Raw genomic sequence first — 19,007 nt, 5'->3', positions numbered from 1 at the left:
CCCCCTTCTTTCGCCCCCTCTCCTCTTCCCTTTCTGTCTCCCACTGTCTCTCTCTCTCTCTCTCTCTCCCTGTCACACTTGCTCATTCGTAGGTTGATGGGAGGCATCAGAAGGGATGAGTAAGAGGCATTTGAGACAAGTGTGTGAGAGACACAGCGTGATATTGGTGGAGAGGGACGTCTCTCTCAAAGCTTGTCTCTGGTTATATCCACAACCGGGAGACAACAGATGATGCAGAAGAAAGGATAACCCGGGCAATCACCCAGGGGCAGGATGGCAATGTGGAGAGGTTACCGTAGAGCGAGAGCACACAGGGGCGGAGGGGTCATCAGGCCGAGTGTGAGCTGGCTCCTCCGCTCATGTCCCATCCTTTAAACCGTGTTTTTGTCTGCCTGATGCCCCCGCCTCCCCTCCCTCCACTTGCCATTGTCTTCCTCCCCAATCATTCTCTACATGTAGAGCCTCGTCAAGTAGATCTCCACTGACAGGCACTAGCTGCGTGCGTATACTCTGACCGACTGCTCTTTTTGACTTTGTGTTTGTGTTTCTGTGCGCATGCATGTGCTTACATTTGTTTGCAATGAGAGGTGGGGGAGGAAGTCTCTTTTCCTGGCGTCTGAAGGGTCTGATTTTTGTGGCAGGGCTGTCAGATCTCTGTTCCCTCCATGCCAGATCAATGCCAGCACCAAGCAAGTGGCAGCGCCTGATGAGAGCCACCCACCCTCTGACGGGTGCCCGCTACGACAGGGAATATGTTCTTCCAAACAGCAAGCTGGTAGCAACTGAGTGACGCACACACAGAGCGGCACTTTCACTGCACAGGAACGCTTTTTGTTCAAAGTGGTGGCAAACTGAAGATGGCAGGTACAGAGGCCTTGAGGTCTGTAAGTTGCTATGTCAATACAACTACTTAGTACACTTGAGGATTATTTATCTTTTTATGTGCACAGTGTGGTTGGGGGATGTTATTTATAAAGAAAATAGATTACTGATTACCTTCTTAAATCTGTAAGCAGTTAACATAATAATAAATATAATAATATAATAATATTTGTCTTTTATTTTTATATCCTTTTTGTATCTTTAGTAGCTGATTCCTTCAGCAGAAATTTCCACAAACAATTCTTTACTTCTTATTTTTGATTATTCAAAAATGTAATAAATGCACCATCAAACTTAAGGTTTTTCCTCTTGTATATTTTCATTATTAAAATGAAAAAATAAATTAGTTTCAGCTAGCTAATTAGTATTTTGGAGAAATCAAAGCTCCAATATTTGCTTGAATTTATTGCAGTACTTCAGTCACATGTTTCTACCCAGTATGCTACTGGTGATTAAATTATAGTGCATTATTCAAAAATTATTATGACTCAAAATAATTCAGAAAATACAGTTCTGATTCATTGTCAGTAATAAAACAATTTTTACGTGTGATGTACTGTGATGAAGAGGAGAAAACTCCAGGCCCAGAAGTCTGTTGAATGATGAATTTGACTAATGCAATGGGCGACCCATCACTAAATCCTCATAAAGAAGATTAAAAGCACTCTGTAAAAACACAGCAAATATACTGACTGATTCACTGATTTCAGTTGAATTTTCTACTCCAACATCATGGCTAACATGAGAATATGTTCATTCAAGCAAAAGACAGACAAGTAACACTTTCTCCTTAAAAGTAGTTCAGTGGAATGAACTCAGTAGCCTACAATACATTTCACTGAACACATTCTTCACCAAAATCGTGATGCAGAAGACATAGTAAAGGGACAGCAGCAGAGCGAGGGATTTAATGCACGGCATCAAGGCCATAACACTAAGTAGATGCTGCCCACTTAAATCTTTACATTCTTCATTCACTTTAGCTCACCAAACACGACAGTCCCCATAGGCGAGTAATGAATAATCATTAGCAAAAGGTCCACAAATTATTGATGTAAAATAAGCAATGATTCTTTTTTTTGTTTCGCAATTTATTGCCATTAACAAGTAACTTGCAATCCAATAAATGTCAGCATGGCTTTCAGTTAATTAAAGGGAAAGATATTATACAGTAATGCAGGGTGGCGTTTATATCTCGATTTCCACAGACTGCAATTTACTGCTGAGCCTTTATTTGAAGGGACCCACAAATAATGGCTATTAAGCCGTCAGGGGATGGACAGGGAATCACATTAATGAAATTAGATAAGGTGGAATGGCGATCTACACAGCCTAGACTCTGGAGACACATACAGACACGCAAAGCCACACAGGCATGTATGCGCGCTGCACATAAGCATGACACATTAGTACAGGATGCTGTTTCCTCTTTCCACCTCTTTTTATTTCCCTGACCTGCTTGGCTTGTGTTTTCATTTTCTTCTTTCTTGCTTTCACCTCTTCTGCACTTTGTCCAAGCAACAACTAGAGCCCAGTTAGGTGTTCAACATGAGGGCCTGTCAGCTCATCTGGGAAAGTTTCCCTGTTTGTCCTGAGCACTGTAGGCAGCCCGTCAGTCCATCAACCCCACCATCAACACTGCCAACACACATACACACACACACACACACACACACACACACTGACACACGTGTCCACATCTCCCCCACTAACAGGGAGGTGTCACTCGGGGAGGCAGCTGCAGTCGCTGGTGTGACTGCTCTCCTCAAATCAGAGACCCTCGTCCCTGTCAACAGCAACCTGGCCCTGAGGCTACCACTGTCACACAGCGTACACCCCCCCTGAACACAGACACACACGCACACACACACGCACACACACCGACTCGGGAGGGGAAGAAGAGGAGATGGAGGAGGAGAAGGAGGAGGCTGTGTTCTGGAGAGTTGATATCTACTGTATTAGGGGAGCAAGGTGATGGGGAGGGAGTGGGGAAAGGGGGAGAAGGAAGCCCCCCCTCAAGGGAGGAGTGAGGGATGTGTGTTTTAGTTAGAACAGTGGGCCTGATTTCCTTCCTGACAGAGAGACCCAATTATTAGCTGTGACAGTTTAGGGAAATTGGGTGTGAGTGTGATGGGACAGATAGGAGTCGAACAGATAGGGGAACTGATAATTGTTCGACAGACGCCCGAGTCAGGTAGAAATCCAGCTTCAGGATTCAGCTCGCTCTGTTTCATGTATACAAATGCTAAAAAGAACATTTCACGAATCACAAATAAGACATTAAGTGAAACAGTCTTAACTGTTCCTATTTTTCTGGTTTGTTCTCATGCTCTCATTCTTTCTCTCTCTCTCTTTGTGTGTGTGTGTGTGTGTGTGTGTGTGTATATATATGAATGACTTGGCCTGTATTTGTGCTGGCAGCATACATAAGAGGCCCTCTGTGCAATCGGACAGGTGCCGATATCTCAGTCATGTGACAGTGACTTCCTGTCTGTATGTCAGACTGCCACTGAAGGCTTGTCAATACAAGCTCGTGCTCACATCCTTTCCCATCTCCTCAAACACAAACTCACATGGCCAGTAGAGAAACATGAAAACAACTTTCTTCTTTTGGCTCTCCCTACACTAAATGTCAAGCTTTGCTTGAAGGAAGGAAAATTTTACACTATTACAACGGCAACTTTTACACATTTTATACTATAATTATTCAGTTGATATAGTATGAAAATTTGAGGAGCCATGTTCTGAGTGTAATTTTTAATTTATTTTTTGCATCAAACTAGTTCATTCAGTGTGTCAGAATACTGTAATATATCTGTTTTTATCAAAATAAATGAATTTATCTTATGGGTGTTTAACGGGACACAGCAGATGTACAGTCTCCATCTGTCCTGTCTACAATCCCTTCAGTTACTCTTCCAGTTTTGCCTTTTGGCACCCTAGCCTGCTAAACTCAGAGAGATGCTGGAGGCTATTTCAAAGGACAACACTGCCCTCGTTTGGCTGGATGGTGACATTAACATAAGACTCTAAAATTGCATGTGTTGCAATTGGGTCTTCCACAAAAAGTGTAAAATGTCTTTTGCAAATGTACAAACATAAATACATGCAAATATTCAGTGTCATCTAATTAATGAAAAGTAAGATTTTACAGTTTTTGTGAAAACTGATCCATTGCCCATCCCTGCCACACTCACACAAACACAGAGGTTGATCAGCAATCCAGCTTAATCTCAGTCTATGTCCGCAGCATCAAATATTCTTGTTTGAATTTATAGATGCCCCTTGCCGTGACTACAACCCATCCACTCTGTGCTTAACATTTGTCATTGATCGCAGCAAAGCCCCCATTGGCAGGTCTAATTCATTTACGAACTTGTCATTCCACATCATTGATTAAGTTGTCCTTCATTCCAGCTTTAATTATATACAAAGATAAAAGATTTTCTCATTATTGTGTTTAATCTAATGAAAGGCCTTGTGCTACAGCAGAGGCCGGTTCAGAGGTCCAGACTATTGACCTTGGAGGGCACAGCCCGGGGATGAATGTTTTTAATTAGACAGAGCAAATGGCTTTGGGAAGTAGAGTCTTAAGTTGTCTGTTAGTCTAGACTCTAGAGGGTGGGACAGGTTGGCACAGAGCACTTTAATACATCTCAGCAGGTCACTGTATCACACTTATATTCTCTACAGCCCAAAATGTATTACTATTTAGCACACAACAAAAATATCTGTCTTTAGTATTTAATTTAGCATTCAGTCATTTCAAATCTTAAAGAGGTGGTATTATGGTTTTTGGCTTTTTCCCTCTCCTTTATTGAGTTATATACCTTTTTTGTGCACGTTATAGGTTTGCAAAGTGAAAAAGCCCAAAGTCCAGCCCAAAGGGAGTTCCCATCTCCCGCAGACAACTCTGCTCTGAACTGCCTGAAAACAGTTTGTTTGTAGTCCAGCCTTTTCCCTTTGATCCCTGTGACATAATACTGACCAAGCAGCTAGTCAGACACGCTCTCAAAGACACACTGAGCTGCAGCACACAGTGACAAGACGTCCGCCTGCTGCCTCTCCTCTCCCTTCCAAACACTAGCTAACCTCCAGGCAATCAATGGACATAAAGTTGTTACTGTGATATAGAGACAGAGCTCAGTTATAACTTTATGGATAAATGATACATTTGTGAGGGATTAATAACTCACCACGCTGAAACTCTTGCTCCAGTCTATGTTGCTAAGCTGGTAAGGGAATATACAGCTGAGCCGAAGTTGTGTTTACGGCTTCTCGTGACCCGTCCTACTCTGCTTCTATATCTATATGACCTCTTTAAAACTCATCCAGTTATCAGTTTATTCTGCTTTGTTTCAGGATATTTCGTAATCAGGAGTATTATAGGGAAAACCTGCAGCAATAAAATTTTACTGCAAACCAGCGAAATAATTTTCACTCTTGAATATGAGACTAAACATCTTTTTAAGATGAGCTTTTAATTTAAAGACTGTGCCAGTTGTGAGCTTACGAAATTGGACCTGCCCAAGCTGAAGCTTGTTTAGTCTGTAGCGTGAGATGACAACTTGCTAACAAACCATTTAGCAAGGCACTTGACCTGAGATTACAGTAGACACAAACTCTGTAGAGAGCTAGTCCTGGAGCTGTAGTACTATGCACATGACTGTGCTCTTGTGGCCCGTGCTCCGGAGGATCTCCAGACTGTCCTTGCTGTGGCAGTAATAACGTACAGCAGGATGGGGCTGACTGTCAACACCATCAAGACAGCTTTACCTGCCTTCGCTGTTGGTGATGAACAGCTTTGAGAAGTGCAATCTTTCAAATATCTGGGGAGTATTCTCTCTGATGATAGTGGCATCAACAACAATCTCCAGAGCTGCATTAAACAGGCATCAGTCACCTTTGGGGTCATTTGGCACAGAGTCTTTCAGAACAAGAGCCTTCATCACCCCAAGGGTCACCGTATCCGAAGCGATATGTGTCACCACCCTCCTCTATAGCTGTGAAGCTTGGGTAACCTACAGCCATCACATCAATCCTTAGAGTGCCTCCATATAAGCTACCTCCAGCGCATCCTGGGAAATACCTGGCATGAGAGTGAGCCCCCCACTGAAATACTTGTAAAGAATAACTGCTGAAATATTGAGGCCATGATGACCCAGCACCAGCAGCAGTGACTATAAGGATCAGATGTAGAACGCCTTGAGGAAGTGCAAGATCAGACCCGAGGACCTAAGCTGCTGCTGACTGTACCACTTGGCAACAACTGTGCAGGGATGGGGCTCTTACGCTGTAGATGGAGAAGACAACCCGAAGATAGCAGAAGAGAACCAGGAGCCACCACTACTACATATAGATGCCTCACTTGCAATATAGCTTGTGGCTCCAGGATAGGACTGTTTAGCCATTAAAGAACCGTTATAGGAACACATCGGATTTTGATGGACAACCAAATAATCTTTTTTTCATTATGTACAGGAATAGAAAGACTACAATAAAGAAAGCAGACAGAGTTCCCTATCTTTTCTCTGAGAATAATGAAAACAAGTAAACGCTCTGCATTTGTATAGCACCTTTCTAGTCTTTGCAACCACTCAAAGCGCTCTTACACTACATTGCAAACAGAAACTAACATTCACACACTGGTGGAACAGCCACCAGGGGCAATATGGGGTTCAGTATGTTGCCCAAGGACACTTCAACACACAGGTTGGAGGAGGCGGGGATTGAACTGCTGATCTTTTGACTAACAGGTAACCTGCTCTACCTTCTGAGCCACAGCCACCCCTTTATGGTTGCATTCAGTGCACTTGAAGTTAGTGTATCTTTCTGTTGTTGACAGTTATTTGTGGGATGAGAAACAATATGTTGATGTTGAGAGAGAGAGAGAAAGACAAATATTGGATGTTTCATTGATGATTAAAAGGTTTTCACTGCACACTTAACAGCACAAAATAGCCTACTTGGGCCTATAATGAAAACTTACCAGAGACCTGAAAGTTAATGGTTGTTTCATGGCGTTTAATGTGATAACCTTTTTAACTTTCCCTCATCCTGCCTAACTGTGTTTGATTTTATCTACTGAGCAACAGGGCGCTATTTGTCAGATCAGCTACTCCACTGACTCCTCAGAAGTATGTACATATGCTGTTTATGAGTTGTTATGAAACAAAAATAAATAAATAAATAAACGCTCATGTTCCAATCACTGCTTTTCAGTAATTAATATCAAGTTACTGGGACAACTTTTGTCTGCTTGTGACGTCCTCACTTATGCAATGCAATGTCATTACCATGCAAAATAAAAGATGGTATCACAATATCAGCCTGATTGTTGCCATTTTCCTCTTTCATTCTGTCCTTGCATACCTGCATATTAACTCTCTTGCCATTTCAGACCCTCCCTCCATGCAATAGCCCCTTTTACTGCCATTTCTCATCATGTGACTGCCCCACCCACCTGCTCACCTGTAACTGTAACTTTCCTGTCTGCTTGGTTTTTGAGTTGTGCTTTTGAGTCCAAACCTATGACAAACTAAAATCACAAAATAACATTTAAAACATTCCCAGACATTTAGGTCTTGCTGAATTGTCCAATGTGAATAATGGTAGTATTAATTCCAACTGGTAGTTAACTCCAGGATTATCTAATTTCTTGATGGTTTGTTAAGTGCTCTACTTTTCTATTATACCTTTCTAAATCTACATAGCATTTTACTCTTAATGGCAGCCTAACATTTTGCCTCCCTACACTGGCTCCCTGTTAGATTTTGAAATGATTTTAAAAGGTTATTGTTCACTTTTAAGGCCGTAAGTGGCCTTGCATCTCAGATTTATCGACCAGGTATATGCCCTCTAGACCGCTGAGATCTCCAGATGGAGCCCTGCTGGTTACTCCCAGGTCTCAGTTTGTGACAAAGAGTGGTCTGGCTTTTGCTATTAGAGCCATGGAACTCTGCCTGCTGAACTCAGTCTCACTGAGTCTCTTGCTCCTTTTAAAAACGTTTCTCTTTCTGAAAACTTTTGGAAATGTTTGATTTATGTTTTTATTGTTTATTTCTGTTTATTATTTAATTGATCTTATTCACTTGTTTTTACTTCCTCTTTGCTCTTGTTCTTTGGCCTTAATCTAATTTTATCTACCTTGTCTGGCTTATTTCTTTTTGTAAAGCACTGTGTTACACTGTTTATAAATAAAGTTTATTGTGTTATTATTATGTTTTTTTTTCTAATCAAATTATAATTTTGTGGAACATAAAAATAGATATCTGAACATTATGATTTGGTAATCCATTTATTCATTTTATAAAGCATTTTATAATCTAAAAGATGTAGGGGCAGCCTGTCAGCCTGTGAATAGCAGTTTGGACAGGTGCTATGTCTTTCCACACACACACACACACACACACACACACAGTTGAGGAGATGAGAGGACACAACATTCAGCCCTTGAGGTATTTCATGCAGTTGCAATCAAGCAATGCAAACGTATCAGTATCAGGAGTCATTCTAATAAAACAGTAGAAGTAGAGGTACTGTGCTTGAAAGAAAATGAAAAGAAAGAGGCATTTCACAAACTAAATTGATGTTTCCCAATAATTCTATTAATAAAGCCTTAAAATAATTATGTCCTAGAGGGACATATTGTTTCCACGTCAGTTCAATTGGTGACCTGTGAGCTATTGAGATCACTTAATTTATCTTTGAGGGATCAACTGCTTTTATGCATCAATAGCAAATGAATCATCCTACTTGTGAAAACGTGACTGAGAGGTGTTAAAGTTTGAGGCTGATCAGATGCAATGGACAGTCTGCACCACTAGAGGACAGTACTGCATCATAACAGCCATTAAAGAAACTACGTTCTGCCTGCATAGAGTGCAGCTCACAGAAATTTATCAAATTGTTTACACAGCAGTATATTATTATATATTTTATATTACATGTATACCTCCAGAGCAATTAGAAACTGACATTTCAGACAAACATTTCAGTTTGTTTGAGGTGGTCATTGTTTTCTCTAAATTTGATTTTGACAAAATGTGATTAATTGATACATTTGGCTTAATCATAAAAATGTAATATAGATAGTATAGACTAATGTATAGACATATAGACAGCCATAATTTAAATAACTAATAAGTTGTTGCTCTGACTATCTACATTTAGGTTGCTTTTGCTCTTTATTAAATTTCATTTAATCTCTAACAAATGAAAGGGTTTCACGTAAAGACCATCCATATCACTTTTGCCAAATCATCATATTTATTGGCACTTCAACAGGAGCAATCATTATTATCAGCATACTCTCCCTAATCTGAAAGTAATAAACTTTAAGGAATGATGCTTGAGTCCTTTCAGATCACCCGGATCAAAATATTAAAAGGAAAATGAAAATCTGGCACCAGAAAAATCCATTAACAATACATTTGGCTTGTAATATGGATGCAGTATTTTTAAAATATGCTAAAAACCTTAATTGAAAAGGCAATACACAAAAATAGGCCACTCTAGTAAATACTTTAGAACAACATCACCACAATTATCACCACATTGTCAAACAAACACAAAGACAAAAGGCTTGATGATAACACTTTGGCGCAGCTGCCGCATCACTTCATCTGATTCTACACGCACAAATCACAGACAATAACGGTTTGACACATTTCTCCATTCTGGCTAATGATACTACAGCACAGTCTCATTTTTATCATCTAGCACCATTGATGCGATGTCCAGAGAGAACAATTGGCTAGATTTTGAAAATCAAGTTAATTCTTTCCCTAATAAAAGGAGAACACCATGGAAATGGTGACAATCACCAGATTTTCATTTATTCCAACTACTCTTAGTCTCTTAGGGCTAGATTTCTTTCCCGTACATTCTCAAACTTTACAGAGAAATCCAGAGTGCGGTGCATTAGTACACAATGCGTATTGTGTCACTGCAACCATAAGAGATTATGCATCTCTTTCTGCTAGAGTTTTCTGTAGTAACAAATTTTGCAAAATGAAAATATTGTACTTAATGTGACTTTGGTTATTCTTGCTCCATCCATTATGGGTAGATCCACTCACTGTGTGTCACAAAACCTTATGGTCATATGTTTACATCCATTATCCATCTGTTCACAGCTCATTCATCTCCATTCAGTATCTAACCATCAGTGGTCCATTTCAGCATCAGACTCATCATGATTCACTGTAAACATTCATTGTAAACACAAATAATCCACCACCACTTTCCACTAGGTGGCATTATGTACTGCCAAGTATTCCTCCTGTTTTATTCATACATTGATTCAGCCAGGCCTGTCTGCTTGAAGGTCTCTGCCACCTGTCTGGAGTGCCTCATCTTAAATGACAGTGCCTCTAGAATATCATTCTGGTCCACAGCGGTGGCTGTCTGGTAAATGAACGTCGCCATTGACTCTAGACCCTGCATACCTAGATTCACCCCACAACCTGGAGGATAAAGAGGAGAGGAAAAGGAAAGCATAAATCACAAACAATCATACATGCATGAAATAAAATCAATCTCATTAATGCACAACAATAAGAAGCACTGTTCCTCATTTTGTAGACAAATACTAAACTGCAACCTTGAAGTCGTAGATATGGCACTTATTCTCATCAGTCCTATAACCTGTTGTTTTATAGAAGTGTACCTGTGTCAAAGTTGAGGACGCGTGCTGCCTCCCCCTCCACAGTGACTGCCACATTGTCTCCTTCTATGTAGGCAGCGCTGATGCGTCTGTGTGATAACTGAATCTCAAACAGACGGCGGCTGCAATGCATGTGATGGAGCGTCACGTCGTTGAGACGAGGCTCTATGTCCGTCTTATAGGCATTAAAGGACTGGTGGAAAATGTTCTTCATGATCTGGGCAGCAAATCAGAGACAGATATAAGATATTTATTATAATTTGCAGCATTATTGATTGAAGGTCACCAATTTTTGACCTCTTGTTGTAAACTGATTATCTTAAAAATTGATTTATACCGTTATACACTTATAAAGGTATCAAGGTCCTGTTCACCACCCAGTATACTTTTAATTACACTACTGCAATGGCACAATAGCAAGACGCACAACAGTTTTCTTGATATCAGTGTGTGCCTTTGGTTTTCTTAGAATAAAAGAAAAAAGACTGATTAACACTGGGATGAGAGACATGGAAAGATGCAACGTGACTGATTCCAAAACGGATTCAAACCATGGCAGAAACAATTAATCGATTTGTTGATCGACAGAAAATTGTCATTTTACAAGCACAATGACAAATGTTCTCTGGTTACAGCTTCTCAGATGTGACAATTATTATTTTTTTCTTGTCATATCTGATTGGTTTGTTGGACAAACTAAGCAACATTAAGACATGTTGAAAATAATAATTATTTCCACCACTGATTCAAAGGTCAAGGACCAAGTCACACTTCTAAAGGTTTTATTGCATCCTTCCTTCTCTCTGTACCAAATCAGCTGAAGCTTTTACCATCTGAAGTGACTCATAAAAGAACATCATCATTTTATGTTGACGCATGTACACTGAAGTAGAAAATGTGTCCACCCATTGTTGTCATCGATTCTACAGTTATTGTTGGTATCGAATAACAAGCCTCTCTCTCGCGTTCTCTCTGCCTCAGTCGCTCTTTGTTTTTGCTCAACTCTGCTCTTCCTCGACCCATACTTGCACAGTCATCTGTTACCAAGTAACAGTGCATCTGAATGGCCACCCACATAGCAACAAGTGCTCCCAGGATGGTCTTGCTACGTACCTGTGTGTCCTACACTGCACCATGCGGCTACAGGCTATGCATGATCAGAGTGGTACTTGACATGAAAACCTAGAGTTCAAATAAACATCAGCTGCCCAGTGGTTGTAACTGCACCCACAGCCTGTTTTCGAGTACAGGAAGAAGAAAAAAATGCTGCCTTCCATTTATTTAACAGCAGGATACACACACACACACACACATACACTCACACACATACACTCACACAGTGGTGAGGTTCACTTTCTCCTCCCCCTCTTTCCCCATTTCTTCATCTCATGCTCTCTGTGGCTCAGACACACTCTCACTCAAGTACGTCAACAGACTTTTACACACTCACACGCACGCAGTCAAGCAAACATATACACACATACAGACACTAATGGACTCCTACAATAGTGCAGTCAAAGGCCACTTGCTGAATGAAAGGTCAGGAATAAATAGATAGGCAAGGCAGCACTGCTGGGTGTCCAGAGTTATTATTACCTTCTTTTCATTGCATTAAGATGGATATACAGCTGCATATCCTTCACACCTACAATCCTCAACAACAACAGCAAGCAGTAAACAAAGCTTTGAAAAAGATTTTATAAAACGGGGACAAGAGTCTCACAGAGGAGTTAGCCGTGTGCCTGAGGAAGCGAACCATCTTGGTATCAGAGACGGGACAGACGAGGGCCATGTAGCGGTTTCTGAAGGTCCCATAGATCTTCAGGTGGAAGCCAGGTTTGGCCGAGGGATTCCGGTGCTCTCGGAGGGCTTCCACTCCGTAAGCGGACAGGTCGAAGTAGAGGCTGTGGGCACGGATCTCCGGAGTGGGTACCTGGAAGTTAAGAGAGAGAGGGAAAAAAGGACCAGCAAGGAGATCACTGTCACGCTTGATGTCATCTTTTGGACATTAACAATATATCTGTCTTAATCTTAACATACATGTGCCCTATGATGTGTATGTGGTGAAAAGACATGGAACATTAACTATTCACCATCTCTTCCTATGGGGCTATTGCTGCTTGAGTGGAGATAAAGAATAGCTTGATTTTTATTCAGCGGTTCAATCTGGCAGTGACTCCCCATTTCCCCTCAAGCCAGAATTGATCAATTTTCTTTTCAATGACATAAACCAGCCAGGTGGGATCAAACAGCATTTAGTGCAGCCATGAGAGATAGCGAGGGAACAGAGCGGTGACTAGGAGGGGATGGAAGGGATGGAAGGGACAGTAGAGATGACCAGGTCATATCCTGGGAGGTAAATTCAATCACTACAGGAAACAGCCTGAGAGAAAAGGAGCCAATAAATGGCAGCCACAGAGCCACTAAAGAGGACGTGATATGAATGGTTATGGTGGCATAAAATACAAAGGGAGACTATGATTGTGTTCAGATAATAGTCAATATTATGCCGGAAGCTTTTTAGCTTGACTGGTTTATTCGTTTTCCCAAAGTAATCCTCTCTTCTGTATAGATTGTAGCTGTATATAATCATTAGAGCAAGCTTTCGTCTACATAAGTCAGTCTCTACGAACAATACAATTATCAAAAACGGTTCATGTCTGGTGATCTGCGCAGGATGACGAGCAGACTACTGCTGCACATATAATTAGTGTGCATTTTGAATGTTCCACCTTAATGAACCAGCAGGGTTGTGATGTTTGTTTGTCAGTCTGCCTGAACAACTGTACTTCTGCCTGACTGAGTGCCCAAAGGCAGGTCGGCTGTCACTGCATTACCTATTTCTTATCATCTGTCTTTGTTTCCTAATCTGCAGATCATACAATATCACAGAAATAAGGAACTGAAGTGTTCCAGTCTTTTGTGAGCCTTTTGGTAACATCACTGAGTCATCATCCTAGGAACCATCTGCTTATGTAATGTCAAGTGACCTATGGTGCACTATGTGAAAAACGTTGCAGCTGATGTTTTGATTTCACGATTTATATTCACCTGGCAGGGAACAGATTATGAGTCTGACTGGGGAGGGGGGGGCTATAATAAATTGCAAGCTTTATCATCATCATCACCTTCATCAGAACAACAGCGGAGTAAATCAAAATAGGACCAGTGTTAATGGTGACGAGATCCAACAATCTGCTGAAATCTGGTTGTTTATATGAGAGTCAGCTATCGCCTGCTATTGCCAGGTCGACATCACTGTTTGCTCAAATCAGCTTTACGAGGCTGAATAAAGTCGCCTTGACTGTAATATCCTGCAATATCCTGTTTCTATTGCCTACATTCTTTACACAAACAGTAACCTGTTGGTTATTAGCTCAGTGTGTGCACATGGGTGAATACGTCCATTAGAGTATGCCTATACAGATCATCTGTGTGTGTCCTGAACCTGTCTCTGGTCTAGTCTCTCTATAGTTGCATTAGCTCCATAGGCATGGCAGGACTCCACAGTGTAGTCAGAGCTGATGCCCAGCACCGAGCAGGACTCGCCACACGACCCGTCAGCCACCACGATCACACGTGGCCAGTCATTGTGCGGGATCCGCCGCAGGTATTCCTCTGTAAACTGAAACAACAAGATATAGCCACAAAGCAACAACAAGAATTTAAATAGAGAAATTAGAATTTAATTTACAGTTTCAAAGCTTCATCTTGAAAAGAGGTCACTATAAACAGAGGGGGGGAAGTAACAAAGCACATTCACTGTGCTGAAACTCAGATACTGTATTTTTCACCTAACTAAAGTTGGGGCTGCAACTAAAGATTATTCTCTTTAATGATTAATCTGTAAATTATTTTCTAATCGATTAATCATTTGGTCTGTAATATGTCAAAAACAACAGAAAATCAGCCGCCACAATTTCCTAAAGCTCTCTAAGCAGATTGTTTGCCCAACCAACATACCAAAACCCAAAGATATTCAGTTTACTATTACGTAAGACAAAGAAAAGTGAGAAGCAGGAACTAAATGATATTTGGCATTTTGATAGAAAAAAAACGACTCAAAGGATCAATCAATTCTCAAAATACTAACCAATTAATCTACTGTTGATTGACTACTCTTACTTTTTATTTTATTTTCTATACTTTTTCCTGCTAATACTTCTAAAGTTATTATTTTCTATTGTATTTCTGGTACATGTTGCATTATTACAACTTTAATTTAATTTCTTCTTCTACCACTGCCTACTAATCTAAGAATGGGTTGTATTGTAACATAGAAGCCATTAAAATGGGCTCCAGACGTTGTGCATGTTTTGGCAACAGTGCATCTCTCAGAGAGAGTTATTATTATGACTGTGCATGCATCATTGCCCCTCAGTAAAACACCAGCTACTTGCCTGTGCAGAGGAGGAGACAGAGCAGGACAAACAAGTTGGGAAAGACTGACTGCTAAAAGGGAGAATAAATACGCCTTACTGTAATGGCTCAGAGCCTAAGAGATATATGTGCAATCCATTTAGACTGCAGAGAATAGGTCATTTTAAAAGACCCCTTTTGCATTTTCAGACCTTTGACACACTAATGGGCAAGGAGGGTAAAAAAATGCATTCATCAAACACAATGTCCTGTCTAATCAAGGGCAAATGGCAAATTTGGCAGTGACTCTGAACAAAACTGAAGTTTGTTGTGATAAAAGACCCTCTTGACCTTGTTTTCCATTTTCCAAATGTTAGTGAGTCATTGGATAGCAGGAGGACAGCAGCAACTAACAGGAATGACATTGGAGCTGAAGAGGAAATAAGCTGCTGGCCAGAGCCAGGAAAGAGAAGGAACACACAGCTATAGCAATGTTTTGTACTGTCACAACAGCCACAGTGTCACTCTAGCTCAACCTTATTAGAGAAGTAATAAAGTCTTGTCTCTGGCTTCCAGCCATGACACAAATATTCAGTGAACATTTAATCATTGTTTGACCACCATGAGTACTCATTGCTTCTCTCTGAGAAACCCTTCTGAGGTTTTTGTGTTAGCAGGTTATTTCTTTCTTTGTCCTAAGTTGAGGTCTGGCTGGGGGTTTTGCTCTCACACCCACAGTAAGGACTATGCAAATAAAAGTAACTTTTTAATACAAGAGGGATAGGATTTTTGATTTTATCATAATGATGAGTGATCACAATGTGTGTTGTATCTGATGTTGTGTTATGAAATCAGGCACCAGAACACATTGCATTTAATATGCATTTGGCTTGGGGATAATCTCGGAAAATCCCTTGTAGAAATGTGTAATTAAATCCTTTGGAATCAAATAGGATTACATTTTATAATCCATTTTATTTTGATTCCAGAATATGTTTGGTTAGGAATTTGTTTACTATAATTCTGTCATTTACTTTCCACTGGTCTAAAAACTAATTCTCCTCAGGTTTGAGGTCAGCTTACATAACAGGTTATTTCAACTGATGAGCCGCTTTCAGTCTGACATTATGAAATGTTGCATGAGGAGAAGCTTTGGGAAAATTGTGGAACAATTTATAGTATGTGGTGTAAATGAGCAAACTGCTCCACAGAAAGTCAATTTTAAGGATAATTGCTGCAGCAGTATAAAAAAAATACTAAATAACAATTCTGTTTGGTAAGAAACATATGTCCTCTGTGTTTCAGGGTGCTTTAAGGACAAACTGGCTCATGTTGAGAGCAGCAAAAAGAATGAAAAGGCTTTTTTAAATGCCAGGAAAGGACATAGTGAGCTACAGTATCAGACAGCAGCCTTGTCCAGGTTCAACCAAGAGCCTGAGGAGACTGGGGCTTCTCACTGGACATAGGAACAGACATCTCTGTCACCATCACTGTTGAAATTGGACATAACATAAGTATGTCCAAAAGTCTAGTTATAGATAGGGGAATAATTTTGAGTATGAAGCCCAGTCTGTTCATTGGTATAGACTATTAAAAGCCTTGAGGTGCCACTGTAACATATATCACATACAAACCAAAGGATGATTGATAGTAGTTTGCCAAACTGTAAGTTGAAATCAGTAAGCAGGCTATACCTTGGTTCCCAGCTGCACCTTGACGTCCACTTTCTGTTTCTTCTGCTCCAGGATGCTCAGCAGGTACTCCTGAAACACTCCTATCCTGGTGAAGAAATGCTCGTTGTGCCAGCAGCCCTCCATGTTATCAAAGTCCACCCCGAGTCCCAGCAGAAACTTCACACTGCGGGGATCCAGGGCAATCTGCTGGGGCCGGCAGAGCAGGGCAGTCCGGTACCTCTCATCCAGCACGGTCAGTTTCAGCACCTTACCGGAGCGGACAGCGACCAGCGCGGCCGTTAGCCCCACGGGTCCCGAACCCACGATGAGCACCGAGATCCTGGCCCGCCACTGCCTGATGCCGTCCAGGCTCACTTTCACCACCACGTACACGGCCACTGCCACCAAGGTGCTCAGAGCAGTGTCATAGGCCAGCGCGCGGTACCTTTCCTCCGCGTTTCCCCCGATGTCACCAACTCCAGCATTGCCTGCCTGCAGCCCGTCCATACCGCGAGCAGAAATTATACAGTAATGTGTCCCAGGCTATGTTTCGCCAGCAGCTGTATCCTCCCTCGTCAATTATCCCTTCATTATCTTCCATTCACTGAAAGAGAGGCGCAGGCTTTACATCCATGCACACAGCCGAACGAGCTGCGACTTGCCACACGCGTCCTCCCTGCTCCCCTAGAAGCACGCTCTCTCTCTCTCCCTCTCTCTCTCTCCCTCCCCCTCTCTCTCTCTCTCTCTCTCTCCCTCTCTCTCTCTCCCTCCCCTTCTCTCTCTCTCTCTCTCTCTCTCTCTCTCTCTCTCTCTCTACTCCCCAAATCTGTTTTCTAGCCTGAAGTTAAGTTGTGTGTGTCTAAAGAGCGTCACCACAAAATTAGCAGTTTAATGTATCAGCGGTCCACGCATAAAGGTTATAAAGTCATATAGGCCTATCTGAAAGTGCCAGTACTTCATGAAGTCAATAGAAAAGTAGCTGTAGACATGTGAATCTCCTGTCCTAAAATCCAATAGATGCTTAACAGCAAACTGCCGGAGCTGGACAATGTGCTTTGGTTTTACTCTTAGAAACTATCGATTTACTGTTGCTAAAACAAGAGAGGTCGATTCTCTCTCTCTTTCCTTTTTTCTTTCTTTCTCTCTCTCTCTCACTCTCTCTCTCTCTCTCTCTCTCTCTCTCTCTCACACACACACACACACACACACACACACACACACAGGCCTACACAAGAACAGCAGCACTGCATACTGTATAATCCCAGAGGACTCATTTACAAAGTCTAGAGACATCTACTGTTATTTTCCCACAATAATGTTCCCGAATGGGAAGACAAGCGCTGTTCAAGGGAGAAGCTAACAAATCTGATGGATAGATGAGGTGGTGGTGGGGGGTCGGGGTGGTGGTTAGCCTGTAGATTGTTCCATGCAGTAGGTGCAGTCAACCTAATCGCTTCCTCTCTGGATTTTTGGAACAGCTTCAGAGTCAGTGTGAAGAAGAAAAAAAAATGAAGAAAGGAGATACTGGTGAATGTTTCTACAAATCTGCTTGTAGCTTCCCATTCTCCCTAGTCTCTCCTGCACATCTCTGTTTTATGCATTTCCATTTCACTTGACTATATATTTTAAAGGGCCATGGTAATCACTGTCACCATCTAATGCTGTGTGGCTTCCATTTCGACTTTCCTTTCCTTTCCTTTTCCTTCCCCCTCCTGTCCTCTCTGAACTGAAGGAAGCAATGGCTATCAACACACTTCACCATGGTGATAGCTTCTCAAAGGACAAGCCCACTTAACATGAAAAGATGCATTTCAGTGGCGCTACTGCTGAAAATGGATTGTAACGGCACATTTAGCTGGATGGAGATGCAGAGGCCTTGCTCGTTTTCGTTTTTAAACTAATTTCTATTCTAGTGATAGACAAGTGACCTGTCCAAGCCTCTCATATCCAGGGTGGTATGGGCTCCCTTCCCTCCAGCCTTTAAATGTACTTTTTTTTGAAAATAGTTTTATGTTACATGTGTGGCTTTACTTGACTTGAAACAAGCACTTATACGGTCTTTGTATTTTTTCGTATATTTTTATTGTTATTGTGTATACAGTGGCGCTGAAGGAACTTAATTTCATTTCCCTGTGTTTACTGTTTATAAGGAATAATAACCTTGAACCTTGAAACACCTTTCATAAAAATAACAAATAAAGGTGCTGAATATATGAACGAATACTGAGTTAACAATGAACAGCTTTTGGCGCCACATTTTCTCATCAAAATTCCCCATCAGTTCCTCTTCTCTGCTGCCACCCTTGAACGACCCCAATGCACCACATTCATCAAAAGGTTTAGCATTTTAACTAATGTCCTGACCTTTAAGCCCCCATTTAAGCCCTGCTAATAAAATGAACACTTTAAAAGAGGTGATGACATCA

The 19,007-nt window shown here is 41.3% G+C and overlaps 2 protein-coding genes across 2 annotated transcripts in view; one reads left to right on the top strand and one right to left on the bottom strand.

Moving 5' to 3' along the window:
* LOC123961427 (zona pellucida sperm-binding protein 3-like) overlaps positions 1-19,007 on the top strand; it is a gene marked incomplete in the record, with an annotated part of 791,580 nt that overhangs the window by 711,521 nt on the left and 61,052 nt on the right.
* si:dkey-234i14.6 lies at positions 9,137-17,222 on the bottom strand. The gene is made up of 5 exons (XM_046036835.1): positions 16,603-17,222; positions 13,998-14,174; positions 12,273-12,482; positions 10,553-10,766; positions 9,137-10,349 (listed from the first exon to the last, which is right to left on the bottom strand). Exons 1-5 carry the CDS (start codon positions 17,086-17,088, stop codon positions 10,171-10,173), a joined length of 1,266 nt encoding a protein of 421 aa, XP_045892791.1. The 5' UTR covers positions 17,089-17,222; the 3' UTR covers positions 9,137-10,170.

Source organism: Micropterus dolomieu, linkage group LG22 (assembly GCF_021292245.1).
Source record: "Micropterus dolomieu isolate WLL.071019.BEF.003 ecotype Adirondacks linkage group LG22, ASM2129224v1, whole genome shotgun sequence".
Classification (NCBI taxonomy): Eukaryota; Metazoa; Chordata; class Actinopteri; order Centrarchiformes; family Centrarchidae; genus Micropterus; species Micropterus dolomieu.
The sequence above is the reverse complement of the archived record's forward strand: the minus strand, read 5'-3'. Positions and strand labels throughout refer to the sequence as shown.

Bases quoted from the DNA above. Each gene is read 5' to 3' on its own strand.
- si:dkey-234i14.6 (XM_046036835.1), bottom strand. From the start codon at position 17,088: ATGGACGGGCTGCAGGCAGGCAATGCTGGAGTTGGTGACATCGGGGGA. The intron at 12,483-13,997 runs GTTCAGGACACA...CTTAACTTCCAG, and splicing joins AGAGACTAGACCAGAGACAG to GTACCCACTCCGGAGATCCG. The intron at 10,350-10,552 runs GTACACTTCTAT...TTTATCCTCCAG, and splicing joins CGTCCTCAACTTTGACACAG to GTTGTGGGGTGAATCTAGGT.